Below are 15,073 nucleotides of genomic sequence, written 5' to 3' on the forward strand. Positions count from 1 at the left end.
TTTCAATAAGATCTGTCTTGAATTACGATTAGATGTGACACTCAGTATTAAGTGTCAATTTTCAGAAAACCTTGTTTTGTGGTTCTCTCACATACCAAAGTTGAAGTAGCACTAAACACATTTTGGTCAATAATTCAGCTTTCTGTCTAATGTCCTTGGAAAATAAAGGTTTGCAATGGAAACACTGGTTCGTCTTCAAAAATAGGATAATGAATCCTTTTAATAGGATTTCTGCAGCTTTCTGAAACACTAGAGGTTAATGTCAAAATGAATAAAACATGACAGCTCAGGAATGATAAAAGATTTTAAAAAATGCACAATATTACAGCTATTTATGAAATAAACCCACTGTTTTCCTCTTTCCTTCTGTCATCGATTAGCTTCAATGTATTGACATCATAAGTGCAAAGGAAACAGCTTTGTTTTCTTACCATTTTTGGGTCTTTCATGCCTATGTTTTTCAGGGCCATCACAGCAGTTGCATGGACCTTGAGGGGCAGATCTGAGGCACCAGCTGCATAGCCGGGCAAAAATTTCTTGATGTGCTTGATGCTGGCTGGATGTCCTACATTTCCAAGGGCTTTCAAGGCCAGCAAGATTTCTTCTGTGTTAGATTTGCTCAATGCCTCTCCTGCAAAGCCATGGAGTAGCTGAAAAAAAGTCACACATTTGTTGAGTCCAATTCCAGTTCTTATCTACACTCCAATTGCAAGTATGTTTGAAATTTGACTTTGATAATTTCAGCTGGTTCAATATGCTTATTTTCATTTTTTTTCCCCAAATTCTTTTTTTCCTCATGAACTGGACAATTTATTCATGGAAGTATAGCCAAGAAAGTTGCTACGAAGTGCTTCTTCATCACTGTGCCTTAAAGTTATTGAGTAACATTTTTTAAGGACAAAATTAATGGAGAGGGCATAATTCCTACTTCCTTTGAGAGTGAGTTAAAAGTTGTTTGAATACCTCTGCCTATTGCTAGAAGATAGATGCAAAAACGTGTATATAGTATAATCTTTCAGATCTTTAAAGAAGATTCCTTAGGATGTGGCAAGGGTGGTGTTCTTCAGTGTAGCTCTAACAACAACCTTTTAGTGTACAATAATAGCTGGGATCCTCATACACAACTGGATCACACTTGCACTTACAAGGTAAGATTAGAAATAGTTGTCTGTATGTTCTGATTATGGGAAAATAACTATATCCTAGCAGAAAGCTTTTGCAATGCAATGTAATTTAAAAAAAAAACAAAAAAAAAAAAAACAAGCAAACAATGAAATTGTGAAATGCGTTGAATAAACCTACACAATCATTCACTTTGGGAAAGAATTTCCACTTCCTGGAACAAGGTTTCTGAGATTTTATTAGCTCAAGAGAATTGGCAATCATAACACAGGGTATGCACATAGGAACATCAGCCGTGCCTGTGTACCACAGGAAAAATTAATGGGAAACAGAATATTTTGGGAATGCCCTGCTCGTACTGAGTGTGGGGGACTTGTCAGTAACCAAGAGTAAGGACACCTATTTCCGTTTTCCTGGCCAGGTGGACAACCACTGTAAACCATGATGTACGTCTCTAGAATGCTGAAATGATATTTAATGTCTATTTAAACTCTTTTCAGGCATGTTGTCTAAAAGTAGTGCAGAATAGGAATGATATCCCTGTTGTTAAAACCTTACACTCTACATGGATAACTAGGCACTGCTTCTGGCTGAAAAATGTCTGGACTACACAGCTTTGGACAAAACCCTGGGCTTTTGTGTCATTTAGCTGATATATCTGTTAAGCATCTATATTTAGCAGTATTTCAGAGTGGTGCTGTGGGACTTCATTAATAGTCAGCAATAAGGCAGAGATACTCAGAAAGTGCCATGAATTATATGCTGCTGCTTCTCACTCTCTTTCGTGTGTTAATCTAAAGATAAAAATGCTGTATTTAACCAACTGGGGTTCTTTTCCCCCAAGGAAACACTGCACTGAAGTGAAATAAGATTTCTGAATAAGGAAGAAAGTACTCAAGGCTTAATTTTTCTTTTAAATGATACATAAAAATCCGGTTACCTGGAGACATTCAGAGCAGGAGTCTGATGAAGAGCACTGTTTGTGGCACAGTGATGCATAGCTGAGGTGGCAAACCTTTCCGAGTACACTACTTGAGCGTGGACAATATTTTTTCACAATGAGCTGGGGGAAAATTAATAGTTTGTTACCACAAATAGTGAAGAGTAACAACATCAGAAACTGTTTCTTCCAAATACAAGACGAGTGTTTTTAGATTTCCATATCTATGAATTTATAGTCAATTAGTGAATAGTGTTATGTTTGACAATGCAGTTGCAAGGTAATTCTAAGTAACTTCTGAAAGGCAGATCTGTTTCTTTTACAGTGTTTTAAATATAAAATTGGAATGGACTATAATCCAAAGGGATAAAATCAGCCAGTTATGAAATGAGTGGATTGTTAACTGGACACACATTAGTCAAAAAAATGCTCTTCGTAGATGTATCTCTGTAAGCCTCATCAATAGGTACAAACATTGTGATCAATTGTGGATGGACCTTAGTAGTTTGGGCTACCATGAAAATTTCATTTAAATCATGGAGATGGCAGGACGCAACAACATACTACCTCTTTGAGTGCAAAGCATAGCATTACCACACAGCTATGTGCAGGATGTCATAGCTTTTCAGCAGTCTACACTGAGAATCACGGTCTTTACCTAGCTTAGACAGAGATAAAAACCTGCATTTGAGGGCAGAATTAGACATGGCAGAAAAGGGAAAAATTGGAAAAATGACAAAACTTCTCTGATGTGGGCTCCATATTGGCATAATTCCCTTGATTTCCATAGATCTGCTCTGATTTATATTCATCCTGCTAGGTCAGTTAGGACAAATCCATGTTTATGACAAATATGTATTTCTTACTCCCTAGTCTTTGTAAACACTCCATGAGAGATCCAATCTGATGTAAATACAAAGCACATTTGAACAAATGAAGACTAGAAATCAGCTTACAACAACAACCTCTGTCACTGGAAAATATTTTACTCTCTTTTCTGTTTTATCCTGGATTAATTTTTGCCCTCTTGATTTGCATTCTCCTTCCCCTCAGACACTCAGGAAATGAACTCCTTTCAACCTCACTAGAGGATACAAAACCTTTCTATTTTCAAAGCCCTTGCAATCTTGTCAAAGGAATAAATATAGCAGATGCTAAAATCAGTGTGATTTGAGAGTGCTTTAAGAATCCTACTGTAGCTTCTTCCATCACATCTTGAGTAGGTGAACTTGAGTGGAAAGCCATAAGCACTGTCTGAGCCATTTCCCAGTTGGTGAGCTCTTGCCTTTCCACTTTATGCCTCAAGAATCTCAGTGAACGGTGACTGCCTGCTGCAGGAAGTAAATCCAAAATGTAGCGCCTGGAATGGGAAAAGCAATTTTCCAGATTTACATTTGAACACAATCATTCCAGATGGCCTCCAAAAAACTTTCCCAGCAGAAGAATAACCACTTTTATTCTTTGTACCTGTACGCTGGCCGACTTGAGAATTGTTTCCATATTGACTCATAATTCTCCTCATTTGCAGCACGGAAGAGGTGCATAAGCTTGAGGGCTTTTGCTGGTGCATCACTGGGAAGCTGTTCATATGTGGTCTCTACTAAATCTTGCAGGCTTTCCTCTATCTATGGGAAGATTCAACTGCATTACACTTAAATTTTTTCCCACATTTACTGACTCTAACCTCCAGCCAAAATTCTCCCTGTGGCTAAGCTTTACCTGGCTTCCAACATCTTGTATTTTGAATAAGTGGACAGGAAGCTGAAGCAATTCACTGCCAAACTGGTACTGAAGTGATCCACGTTTCTGGAATTCTTTTGGTGGAACTTCTGCCACTTGCTTTTGCACGTCAATCAATACAAGTTTCTGCCTGAAATAGAGGAAACCAGAGAGATAACCTCTGAAGATGTTGAGTAGCAATCCTAAAGAACACACTGTTTCTGCCTCTCAGCACTGCCATGCAGCTGGTTCTTTTTTTTTCTTTTTTTCTTTTTTTTTCTTTTTTTCTTTTTTCCAGAATGGTTATATTATTGAGGGGTAAAGTTATTTACAAGCTGATGAATTAGTATACAGTGCTCAAAACTTCTCTGAGAAGGTGTGCTCTTACTCAACAGGGCTCAGATCAGTGCCAGCTTTTGCCTTCCTTAGGGAATAACATGGCCTGAGAATTGGAGGAAAATGTGTGAGGTGAGAAGCTGTGGCCTGAACAAGATCATAAGAATTGTGTGTTGAGGCTTAATGAGTAAATAGATTAAAATGACAGATGAGAAAGATTTTCTCTAATTATAATTCAATTTAAACCTTTTAAGAAGTTCATAAAAATTTTCACATATCTGTGCTTCCTAGAAACTTCAAAACAAATTAAAAATAGATACAAGAAGAAATATTAGTCTTTTTATTTGCACTCTTCCAATTCTCTCTTCACTTTGCCTGGAAAGTTGAATGCCCCGGAGATCACAGAAGATAAAAGGTTCTCATGAAGTTTCTAATTGGATTTCCTACTTGAGGAGGGCCAGATGCATTCAGGATTACTTTTTAGAGAAATAACCAAGTTTCTGGAAATTTTTCAGACAACCATAAATTTTTCCTTAATTAAGAATAATTCTGATGAGAGAATATCTTCGTAAACAGTTCCTATCTGTGCTGAATTTTCAACTAAATACTTGTGTCCTATCACACCAATTATGTTTAAAATAGGTCATTTAGGACACAATAATGATGTTAAGCATTTGTATTTAACAACTGAAAATATTCCAAAAGCAATATTATTGTACTATGCAGTATTTAAAAATCTCTAGAAAATTATCTTGCTTATTTTAGAATCTCTACAATGTTCTTCTGTATCATTTCTATCCACTCCTGCCATATGGATTACAGAGAACTGCTGTCGAAAATATTAGAGAACCATTTTGCAGACAAGCCACTAGAATTTGAATAGAAATCACTACAGAATCAGCAGATATTTTTTTCTCCCTTGAAATTTACACAATATTGCTAAATGGGCATTTGGATTAGAAAGCACAATGTCAGGTACATATTGACAGAATTAACTCCCCCTTCAAAAACATGATGAATCTGTTATGTTTTGATCTTCACTGTTTTGGGAAGAGATACATCTTCATAGAATAGATGGGAAAATGTCAGACACTGAAGGAAAGAGCAAATGAATACTAAAGATGGGCTTAAAATGGTGCTGAAGAGTCTTCTGCTGAAGTGGGCAAAAAAAATCAGCTCCAAGCGTTTTAAATCCTTGATGCTTGACTAATTATTTCTCTCTTTACTTATTTTAAACAGAGTGCATTGCAAAATTGACTTTTGAAAACCTACGCGACAAATCGATATCGTCTGAGCTACCTTATATTTGGCTCTTTCTGGTAGGCAGTACAGGAAAGCCAGACAAAAGGTAGAAGAGTAAAGGTACTACCCTTTCTGGGGGTTCTGTACCTGAAGAAGAATAGGATGACAGTCTATGCAGGCTTACAGAATGAACTTAAATCAACAAAATCAAACATCAAGAATCTAGGGCCTTGAGCTAAAAATTAGCAGAGGTTTCAATTTCAGACAACAATATTTTTCTCATTTTTCCTCAAACCTGTTCAAGAACTATGCAAAATTTGCTGTGGAAAAGCAAATACATATTACACTTCATGTTCTCAATCTTTTTGCAATAAAATACAATTTCCTATCAATAAATATTTTTGATGGAAATTTTGCAAGCTGCCACAGTACTTAAGAAGTATTTCAGAATCCAAAGTCCTATCTAGCTTTCTTGTGAACTAGTCTCCAGGGTCTCTTACTGCGTTATTATTTTCTAGGGAACTCTGTTTCAGTGAATAACTGTCTTTCAAAGTATTTTACTACAAATATATTAGTTCACAGTTTTTCAGATGGAATTACATTTGTTTTGGCTTTTATGACATAAATCAAATATCCCTGAGAAATAAAATAGTCAAACTCTGCCAAGTTTAGCTAACAAAATTTGGATAGTGATGTGCATGTTTCAGATTTACAACAAAGAATGAAGGTTGTTTTTATGAACTGTTCGGGGTTTCATGTAATTAAATATTGGCAAACAATAGGACATAGAAGTAAAGGTTTTATTTCAGTTATGGAGTTTGACCAGATTACTGAGATGCTGAGTTAGCTACTGAATTAAAGGTATATATACAATACCTTGCTTCTATCATAGCATTTCCTCCTGTAATCTCATTGAAAGGTGCAAACTGGTGGATTTCCTCGACATTAGCTTGTGTGATTACAGCTTCATTACGAGTGTATTTAATTTTGTAATTATAAGTAGCAGTTGCCCGGGAATTCTTGTTTCTCTTTATAACGAACAAACAAAGAACAAACAAAACAACATCAACAACAGTAAAGAATATAGAAAGTCATTTACCTTCTAAATTGTATGCCTAGAAGCTATTACATCATCACCCATTTCAACCCACATAGTTTCCACTGCTGCTTTGCTCAGTGACAACTCAGTGCCTGCATACTTCCATGGGAGAGGTCAGGCACACTGCCTGGATCATTCATTTTTACCACTAAGAAGTGTTAGCTGCTTTCTTTCCTTTCCCAAATGTAAGTCAGTCACTATTCCCTTCGGAAAGAGACATATTTTCTGAGCAGAGCAGCGGAAAAAGCTACGCAATTTCTTACATCAAAGAGAGAATTATAATAAGGTACAGAAGTACCTATCTTGAATAGTAGAAACTGTACACTATGCTTAGTTGTTTGGTTTTTTTTTCCCCCTAACAGAAGAGGTAAATTAACTCATGCTGATAATTAATGGCTTCCAAGCCAGCCGGCTGAACTCAGTTGAATTATGCTGATAGTACACAAAAATCTGTAGCATGGACCTCTGCTGCCTTGTGGATTTCATTTTCATACTGAAAAAAAAGTCAGTTACTAGATGGAACAGATCTGATATCTTCTTTCAGTCTAGGTATTAGAAAGCAGATGTCAAATTGCCCTCTGTATAAAAATATAAAATACGTAAACAAAATATCGGTCTAAGTTACCTGCTGACAGGTCTGACATGGCTGAGTGTATGCTGAACCTATGACCACTTGGACTTTCTCTTCACAACTGTTCAGATCCTTGGATTTGGTCACATAGACTAGGTTTGCTTTCTTGTTTTCCTGAATTGCATACGTTGTGTTACAAATACCTCCGATCCCAGCCTGTCAAAAATAAGATTGTGATCAGAGAAGTTTACCCTTCCACAAAGTTCCACCAATTCCTCACACAAACTCTCTTGCTTAACTCAGAATTTTCACAATTCCTAATGGAAATGCATACTTTTTTTATGCATTGTGGGTTCCAGAAGAAAAATTGGGATGACCTATAATTTCATTTCTTTTTTTATATGCGCATGTTTCCAGTAAGCCAAATCAGGACTTCCTTGAGAGAACTAAAACACATGAGAGTTTTCCTGAGATGAGATTTGGAGCCTCAGAAAAGATAGGTAGCAATTTCCAGTTAGAGCTGTTGATTATGAAATATGATTTGAGGAATATTAATAAAAAGTGTCAGAATAATGTGATCATTCGGAATAAAAATCTCAACAGCAAAGTATTTTAAAGATAGAGATGACATTCTTCCCTTAAAATTTGCTTTTATAGACAGTTTATAAATGCCTATGGAACAGGCCTTGGAATATCAGATCATCTGTCACAATATGAAGAGCAAGAATTAAAAAGAATTTCAGGATAGCAGAGATTTGATTGTAGATTTTCTTGAGTTTGCACTTTTAGTTCAGACTTTCAATAATATTTCAAGCATATATATTTATAAGAGCTCTTAAATCACCTCAGTCAGAGCAGAGGTTTTGGAGGGGAAAATATTTGATTGCATTTTAGAAGGAAGGGTTATTTTCATGATTTTTTTATTGTTATTGATAGCTTAGGGACTCCAGAGAGCGGCTCAGGGCTATGTCAGAACAGCAAAATGGTCACGTGCCGGTTGCAAGGCAAGACATACCCACTCTATCTTTAATTTAGCAACATTCCTGAAAAAAAAGTGACTTTAGGAAAGGCTGGGACACAGAGTCAATCTTTCCAAAAGGCTTGAGCTCTGCAAAAACAAGTGTGGGGTTTCTCTGCAGACTGTAAGCTGAAATAGAGAAATATAACTTTTAACGAGAAATGCAGCCCACAGATCTTGGTGAGATGAATTAAGACTCATGTATTACAGGACTTCTAGGGCAGCACAGGTACACTTGCCCTACACACTGTAGGCTGTGAAGTAGAATTGTCCAGTGTAGTCCTTTAAACCAGTCTGCAACTTATATTTAGGGACTAATAATGTTTCTCTTACTTTCCAGTGTGACTTGAGATTGTCAAGTGAGGGTGCCAATGCTCATTAACCACTTGCTGTTCAAGAAAAACAAAGAACATTTGGAAACTATTTTAGGAAGTGAACTCACATATACTGTTCAGCTATGAGAGAAGGACGTATTGCTACTCAAATTAAAAATAATGAAGATGTAGAACTAGATATGGGAAAATAGCACTGCAGAATATGCAACATAATGACTCATTTTTTTAATGTGCAGCAAGACGTGTGAAGATATTAAGTCATGTACCTCATTTTCCAGAAAAAAAAACAAAAAAACTCTATCCATACGAAGATACATTTTTTAAAAAGTTAGCTATTCTGGTCTGCATTTTCAGTAAGGACAACATGAGAGGATAGTAATTTCAAGCTCTCTGCTCATCGCTGAATCACATGAAGTCTAATCAATGTAAATATGGTTTTAGAAAAACTAAACACTTGCAATTTTTATAGTGAACAGCAATATCAGATGATTTACCTTGACTAAGATATAAAAACCTGAAAAAGAGTGGAAATTCCAACAGTGTACTAACTGAAGCTTTCAAAGCTATTATAGTAATATCATAGTGCGTACACTGTTTTCCTCCTAATAGAGGAGCTAGAAGAGATTAAAGTATATATGATTGGTTAAAAAGTCAAATAACTGTTATTTTAGCTTGAATTTTGCATTGTATTTTTAATACTGCATTCAAATTTTACGTATGCTTGAGCTTTCAAAGTAATAAACTTCTGGAATCACAAGATAGATTTTCTAATATTCTAATGCTGCAAATGCATTTACTGAAATACTTTCATCAAACAGATTAAAAATCTGCTCTTCTGTTGTCCTGTTTAGCTACAGCTCCATCTCCATCAAATATTGTTCCATGAGAATAACCTAATGCTGATTACCTAAGCTTAGATGTTTCCTCTTACAGAAGTTTACCCCTGAATTTAGAAAATAAAATTGAAGAATCTGGTATTTTATCTATTCATACAGCAATCACAATGGCTAAGATAAAATTCTCACCTCCTGTAAACTGTACGAATGCTGCATCTTCTTCATACTGAGCTCCAGCATATTGAGAATCCCTCTGTAGATGTTCAGACCATCATCCGAGACAGAATCAGGAGCCATAAGGTTTCCAATATGGCCATTGCTATACTCAAACTTGATGGGATTACTAAGTTGTCCTGTCAGTGCCTGAGTCAGTTTGAGTGATCGAGAGAATGAGCTTGTAGGCCAGATGCCATTGTACTCTGCTGCTTCAATTGAGTGAATCTAGAACAAAAGGGTAAATATAGTTCATTTTTCATTGAGTTTTTTGCCAATCCATGTAAGCAGCTGAAGTTTTACTTGCTTCAAAAATACACTTTTAAATAACATAAAGGCTCTACAAATGGAAAACCTGAGGTTGTCATTAGAGTAATGATATAAATGTATATAACGATGTCATAGAGTAATGATATAAACATACATATTTCCATATTTAAAAGGATGTAGAAGAGTGTAAGTTAAATAACTGTTAAATTTCCAAATTCATGACACTCTACTTTTTTGCAGAGATAATCCATATTGCCAAAGGTCAACTTGTATGAAGAAATAAGCCAGACAAGCAGGTTCCTACTCAAAGTAGTACAGAAGATCTGCAGGAAATTGCAGGAAAAAGTTAATGTTGCATAAAGCATCATTAACTCCTGTTGTGAACTCTGTCATCTCTCTCGGTGGGGTCACAGAGCACAGACAGCAGTCAGAAACTAATAACAACATGGCTGGTGGGCCAGCCAGATAGTCATAATTAGTTAGAGCAGCGGAGAGCAGATTACAAAAATTTTCCTTCCTTACATGTCTTGCACTGACAAATGCAGAGATGAAGGCTCAGGCACTGGCCCCAGCCCTGCTCCACACTTCATGCTCTAGCCTCAACCTGCGGCACATCCAGGCAAGTAGAAAGCTGTACTAAACTGTGCATAACTCAAATGATTTCTGCCCTGTGGGAACAGGGCATGTTTAGCTTAGTGTCTCAGAGGACCCTTCCCTCCTATATGTTTTGACAATTTAAAGAGACTTTTCTCTGACACCTTAGGCAGGCAATGTGATGCAAGCCATGGATTAATTTCTCAGAAAGCCACACAAACTAAATCTTCATACAGTAAGTCGCTGGAGACTGCACTTTCATATTTATTTTTGTTATTGTTGGTGGAGATCACTGCCAAATCCAGTAACTGAAGCTTACAGAGGAGGCTGTTATGGAGTAAATCCCTCATGTTGCCTCTTGGACATGCTTCTGGCATATTGCATTCGGGCAGATTTGGGACTGCTCTGCAGGGTCAGTGCAAGGTAGTTTTTCCCAGCCCTCAGGGCCCAAGCAGGCCTTATGCTGTCTACTTGGTTTTGAACACAGCTGGCAATTCTTACTTGTGCGTTTGTGATGAAAAAATTGTCAGCTGGGACCAGGTACCACAGCTTTTTACTTGGGCTAAATGAGAACTAGTAGGCTAAAGATGAAAGATTAATTCCCTGAACTGTCCCTCCTAACAGTCTAATTTAAATATAACAGCAGCAAAGTAAACTTCTCTGGGAGCAGAAGAGAATAAAATATATTGTTACCTTTCACTTAGAACTTGCCCCAAAATCTTTTGATTTTTTTTTCCTTTTCTTCCCCAAAAGTATTTAGATTTGAAACAAATATTTTTGTTTCAAAAGTTTACTAGGGGAGGTGAAGCATTGTTGAAAGGTTTTAGGGAGCAGGAGTCAATTTTGGAAGAAGACTCAGCATTTTGAGAATCATTTTAACAGGCATGATGGAGGACAGGGTGCAAAGATAAAAATTCTGTCCCCGCTGTGGCAAAGACAATCTCTTCTACTCACCAGTACAGATTGGTGACTTTTATTTCCTTGTGTTTTTTGAAAAAAATAAAAAATAAAAAAAAATCCAGCCATTTGCAAAGGTCATGGAAAAGCAATGTGTCCTGTCTAGCTCTATTATAATTTGAACTTATAGAAATACCTAGTCCCAGAAGGCTAATGCAGGCTGAAAGGCTACAGAATTTACAGGCATTTATCAGACATTCACCAGTCTTTTTAATCTGCATTTTTTCAATTTGCCAAATAAAAGCTTTTAAAAAGATCATTTTTCTTCCACATGCATAGAAGACTGAGTTTGTGTAAAGCAATTGAGGGGTGCTTTTCAATATATTCATTAGAAACGCATATAGGCTTCTGTTAAAGGCAAAAACATTTTTCACATAATCAGAACTCTTAGTAATTACTCAGCATGCAATAAAAATATACAATTGAGGATGACAAAGGATGTCATCTGGGAGCCTGCAGAAAAAGAAGCCACCAGATTACATTAATTATGCTAAATATTGAATCACATCCAGCTACTGTCATATGTTTTATTGCCTTTCGTTTGCTGGCTACGAAATCAGTTGATTAAATAATCCTAGGTTGTACAGTTTGGAACAATTGGATTGATCCAATAACAAATTATTGTGCATTTCAAATTACATTCCATTGTCTCCCTAGCCACAAAGCAGAAGAAATCCTTCAAGCCCAAGGATGGCTTGAGCTGAGAATTACCTGGCAAAGTGCAAATAGAATTTAGAGCACTGAATAAAAAAACAGTAGTGTTAGTTACATTCTGCCTGAGTAAGCACAACATATGATGAAACTTAATTACTTCCCAAAAGCTTAAAAAAAACTGAACAAACTGGTATCAAGAGAATTCTACCTTTCAAATTGAATAAATTTTCTTACCCTAATAAGACAAAGTTTTGGTCCAATACCACTAATTTCCACTTTACTTCTTATCCTTATTCCAGCTCTTGCAAGTCCTTTCTCTGGAATTCCACTGAGAAGTATGCTTTCATGATTGTATATATAAACCTTATTTTCACCAAAATCAGGTTCTGCAAAGAAATGTTTTCATAAAACATTATAGAGAACATATTAAAATACCTGTATTAGAATATGTAGAACAAAAATGATAAATTTGTTCATTTTTATATTGCACCTGAAGAAAATTAGCTGCTGTAAAATTGTATTAAACATTGATATACTTTTCAGATTCTATTTTGAATTTCACTCATTATAATTATAGTGGCTGATAGGAAAATTACTTACGGTAATTAAGATGCTGGCTCCCTGAAAGAGAAGGAAGGAAAAAGAAGCAATAAATGACAAAGCAAAAATAATCCCAAATGTTAATGTATTTTAGTATAAAAGGCTGTATATCATCTTGTGCATATGGCATAAGTCTTTCCAATTAACTTCACTTGCAATTCAACACGTACCCAAAAGTATCTTTTACTAAATAACTTCCGTAAGCAAATTATACTGAGATTCTGAAACAGTCTCCTGAAACTATCATATAAAGTTTATTAAAACAGATCAGTTACTTACCCACCAGGGTTAAAACCAGGGCTAATATTAAGCCCCTCATGGTGGGGATAAAGTAGAATTGAACATGCTGATTTCCCTTTTATAAAGGCATGTGCTATCACATGTCCCTTTTGGCATGTTGGTTTGACAAATAAATGCATTTTAGAATGGGTACTGATCAATCAAAAAGTAAACATTTCTGAGGGCATAGATGCTGACAACTTCAAATCACCCCATGATTTCAACTTTCTATGTGAAATAGAGATTTTGCTTTTGAAATATCTTGCTTTCTACTTTTTTTCAGTCTTCGTATGTGTAGCCATACAGTAAAACTATCATTAAAATATAAACTTAAATAATATTAGTACCTTAGTAATAACACAATTAACTGAGCTTTTCTCTAGTTGTATCTTTTTTGTCCTAATAATTCTGGCTTGCTAGCAAGTCAAAACCACAGCTTTGAAAATACTCATTGCTTTGCCACATCACAACTCTGCTTTTAGAGAATTTGTAATTGATTTTACATACTTAAGATTGAGATAGCCCTAACCTCATAGTCAATGCAATGAGAAGTCTTTCTATGCTTTTCTTTAGGGTCCTCTTTGCATGCATTTCTTCCTGCCCACACTTGGGAAGTGTGATCTCCACATTAGTTTCTGGCTACTGGTCAAAGCAGCCAGTACTGGTCAAAGAATGTTCTGTGACAACAGGAGAGAAATTAATTTCTGCATTTGTGAAAATAAAGCAATAAAACAGCAGTTACAGTTCCAGAAATTTCTCAGGAAGGTGGAAGCCTCACACTCTTCTCAGAGACTTCTCAGGGGGCTTTTGCTGCTGGGGAAAACGCACCCAGAATTTCCCACTTCTAATATTTAGACCAATCCTTAGCAAAACTAATTCAGGAGCAAGTTCACTCTCTGACTTCAGTTATACATATTGCTTTTAAATGCTTAACATTTACTTGGAATTTAAGCTTGTCTTTTGCTCAAATGATAAATTAAATATCACACATAGCCCACCTGGATGCAAGGGGCTATCGAAGGGGGCAGGAAGGATAGTTCAGAAATGTGTATCTGGTATTTTCTCGAGGCTGTGAAAAGTATAACATCTGTACCAGCAATGCACATTGCAGGCAGCTAAACTCTATCCTCCAGGAAGAGAGTAAGGCTTTCTTTGTTGTTGCTATTTATCAGAAAGGAGAAGAGTGAAATCAGAGCTCAGATCCTGAGGCTTCCACCATCAAGACCTAAGAATACACTTACCATGGGCCCCATCCAACAGTCTCTTAACAGAATTACTTCATTTATTTGGAGTGATTCCACCTGATTAAGGAATAATGCAGTTCATTACTGCAGTGCCAGCACACCTGAGCTGGGTTTATGGTGGAAGGTGACAGGGCTGCACTGGGCTCCTGATTGGCCAGAACCTGCTGGTGGGAGCAGTCATCAGTGGAATGAGGGCTGCCTCAACTGGGGTCTTTGCTATCCATACCTCCAAAAATCCTGAGAGTTTCTGTGCAGCAGTTCTCTTCCATGAGGGGAAAGACATCTATCTGGATGAGTAGTCAGGTCTTCCATGGAATGGAATGTGTGTCTAATAAAATATTGAAAAATATATGATAAACATATGAGCTGTTACCAGAGATTAATAATTGGTGCATTTGTTCTCTGTGGGTTTGGATGGTGAAAAATTAAATGCAGATGGCTTTTCCACTATATTTTCCTTGAGGGTACTAACTAACAGCCTTGATTCTCAGTGGGTGAGAAACAGTGAGATGCACAGTGCTTGCAGGCCCTATGAAATCCATCAGCATATCTTGGCTGACATAAATGCACCATCAAACCTAGTCAGAAATGCCTTAGAACCAGCCGTGCTGCTGGAAGGAAATGCAGCATAGCATTGCAGTGCTGTCAGTGGCAGCATGTCCTGCTTCCTGCCTCACTGTCCTGCTTCTCAGTGCTACCCACCGCACTGCTGCTTGGCCCCTGCGCAGCACTGGGCTGGCACATTATAAAGCAAAGAAATGATGTAAAGGAGGCTATTAATCTGATTTTATTAACACCATATTGAAATAATGACTCAGGGACAAGCGTACAATTAATATAGAGCTATAACATTTTTCAGTTTTTTAATAAAAAGCTTTTTAATTAAGATATAACTTGGATAGATTTGTTCTAGATGGATACTGAAAATACCACATTTCTTTTAATGGAAGCTATTGAAGGAGACTAAGCTCGCAATCAGCATGTAGACACCCGATTGCCAGACAGTTAGCTAAAATAATATTGTGCAGGCTACTGTGTTTATAT

At 36.6% G+C, this 15,073-nt stretch overlaps 1 protein-coding gene across 4 annotated transcripts in view; it reads right to left on the minus strand.

Moving 5' to 3' along the window:
* Positions 1 to 15,073, minus strand: part of LOC125693356 (vitellogenin-1) — a 71,822-nt gene that overhangs the window by 28,550 nt on the left and 28,199 nt on the right. For 3 of the 4 annotated variants that reach the window (XM_048945154.1, XM_048945155.1, XM_048945152.1), the window contains 11 exons: positions 14,256 to 14,357; positions 12,507 to 12,527; positions 12,141 to 12,292; positions 9,408 to 9,659; positions 7,084 to 7,245; positions 6,236 to 6,387; positions 3,782 to 3,932; positions 3,530 to 3,687; positions 3,257 to 3,422; positions 2,063 to 2,185; positions 432 to 650 (listed from right to left, as the gene is read on the minus strand). In XM_048945154.1, coding sequence (XP_048801111.1) covers positions 432 to 650; positions 2,063 to 2,185; positions 3,257 to 3,422; positions 3,530 to 3,687; positions 3,782 to 3,932; positions 6,236 to 6,387; positions 7,084 to 7,245; positions 9,408 to 9,659; positions 12,141 to 12,292; positions 12,507 to 12,527; positions 14,256 to 14,298 — 1,599 coding nt within the window. In that variant the 5' untranslated portion in view covers positions 14,299 to 14,357. Of the gene's footprint in view, positions 1 to 431; positions 651 to 2,062; positions 2,186 to 3,256; positions 3,423 to 3,529; positions 3,688 to 3,781; positions 3,933 to 6,235; positions 6,388 to 7,083; positions 7,246 to 9,407; positions 9,660 to 12,140; positions 12,293 to 12,506; positions 12,528 to 12,785; positions 12,826 to 14,255; positions 14,358 to 15,073 lie in introns of those variants that run through there. The other variant, XM_048945156.1, reaches the window with a different exon arrangement.

Source organism: Lagopus muta, chromosome 5 (genome assembly GCF_023343835.1).
Source record: "Lagopus muta isolate bLagMut1 chromosome 5, bLagMut1 primary, whole genome shotgun sequence".
Classification (NCBI taxonomy): Eukaryota; Metazoa; Chordata; class Aves; order Galliformes; family Phasianidae; genus Lagopus; species Lagopus muta.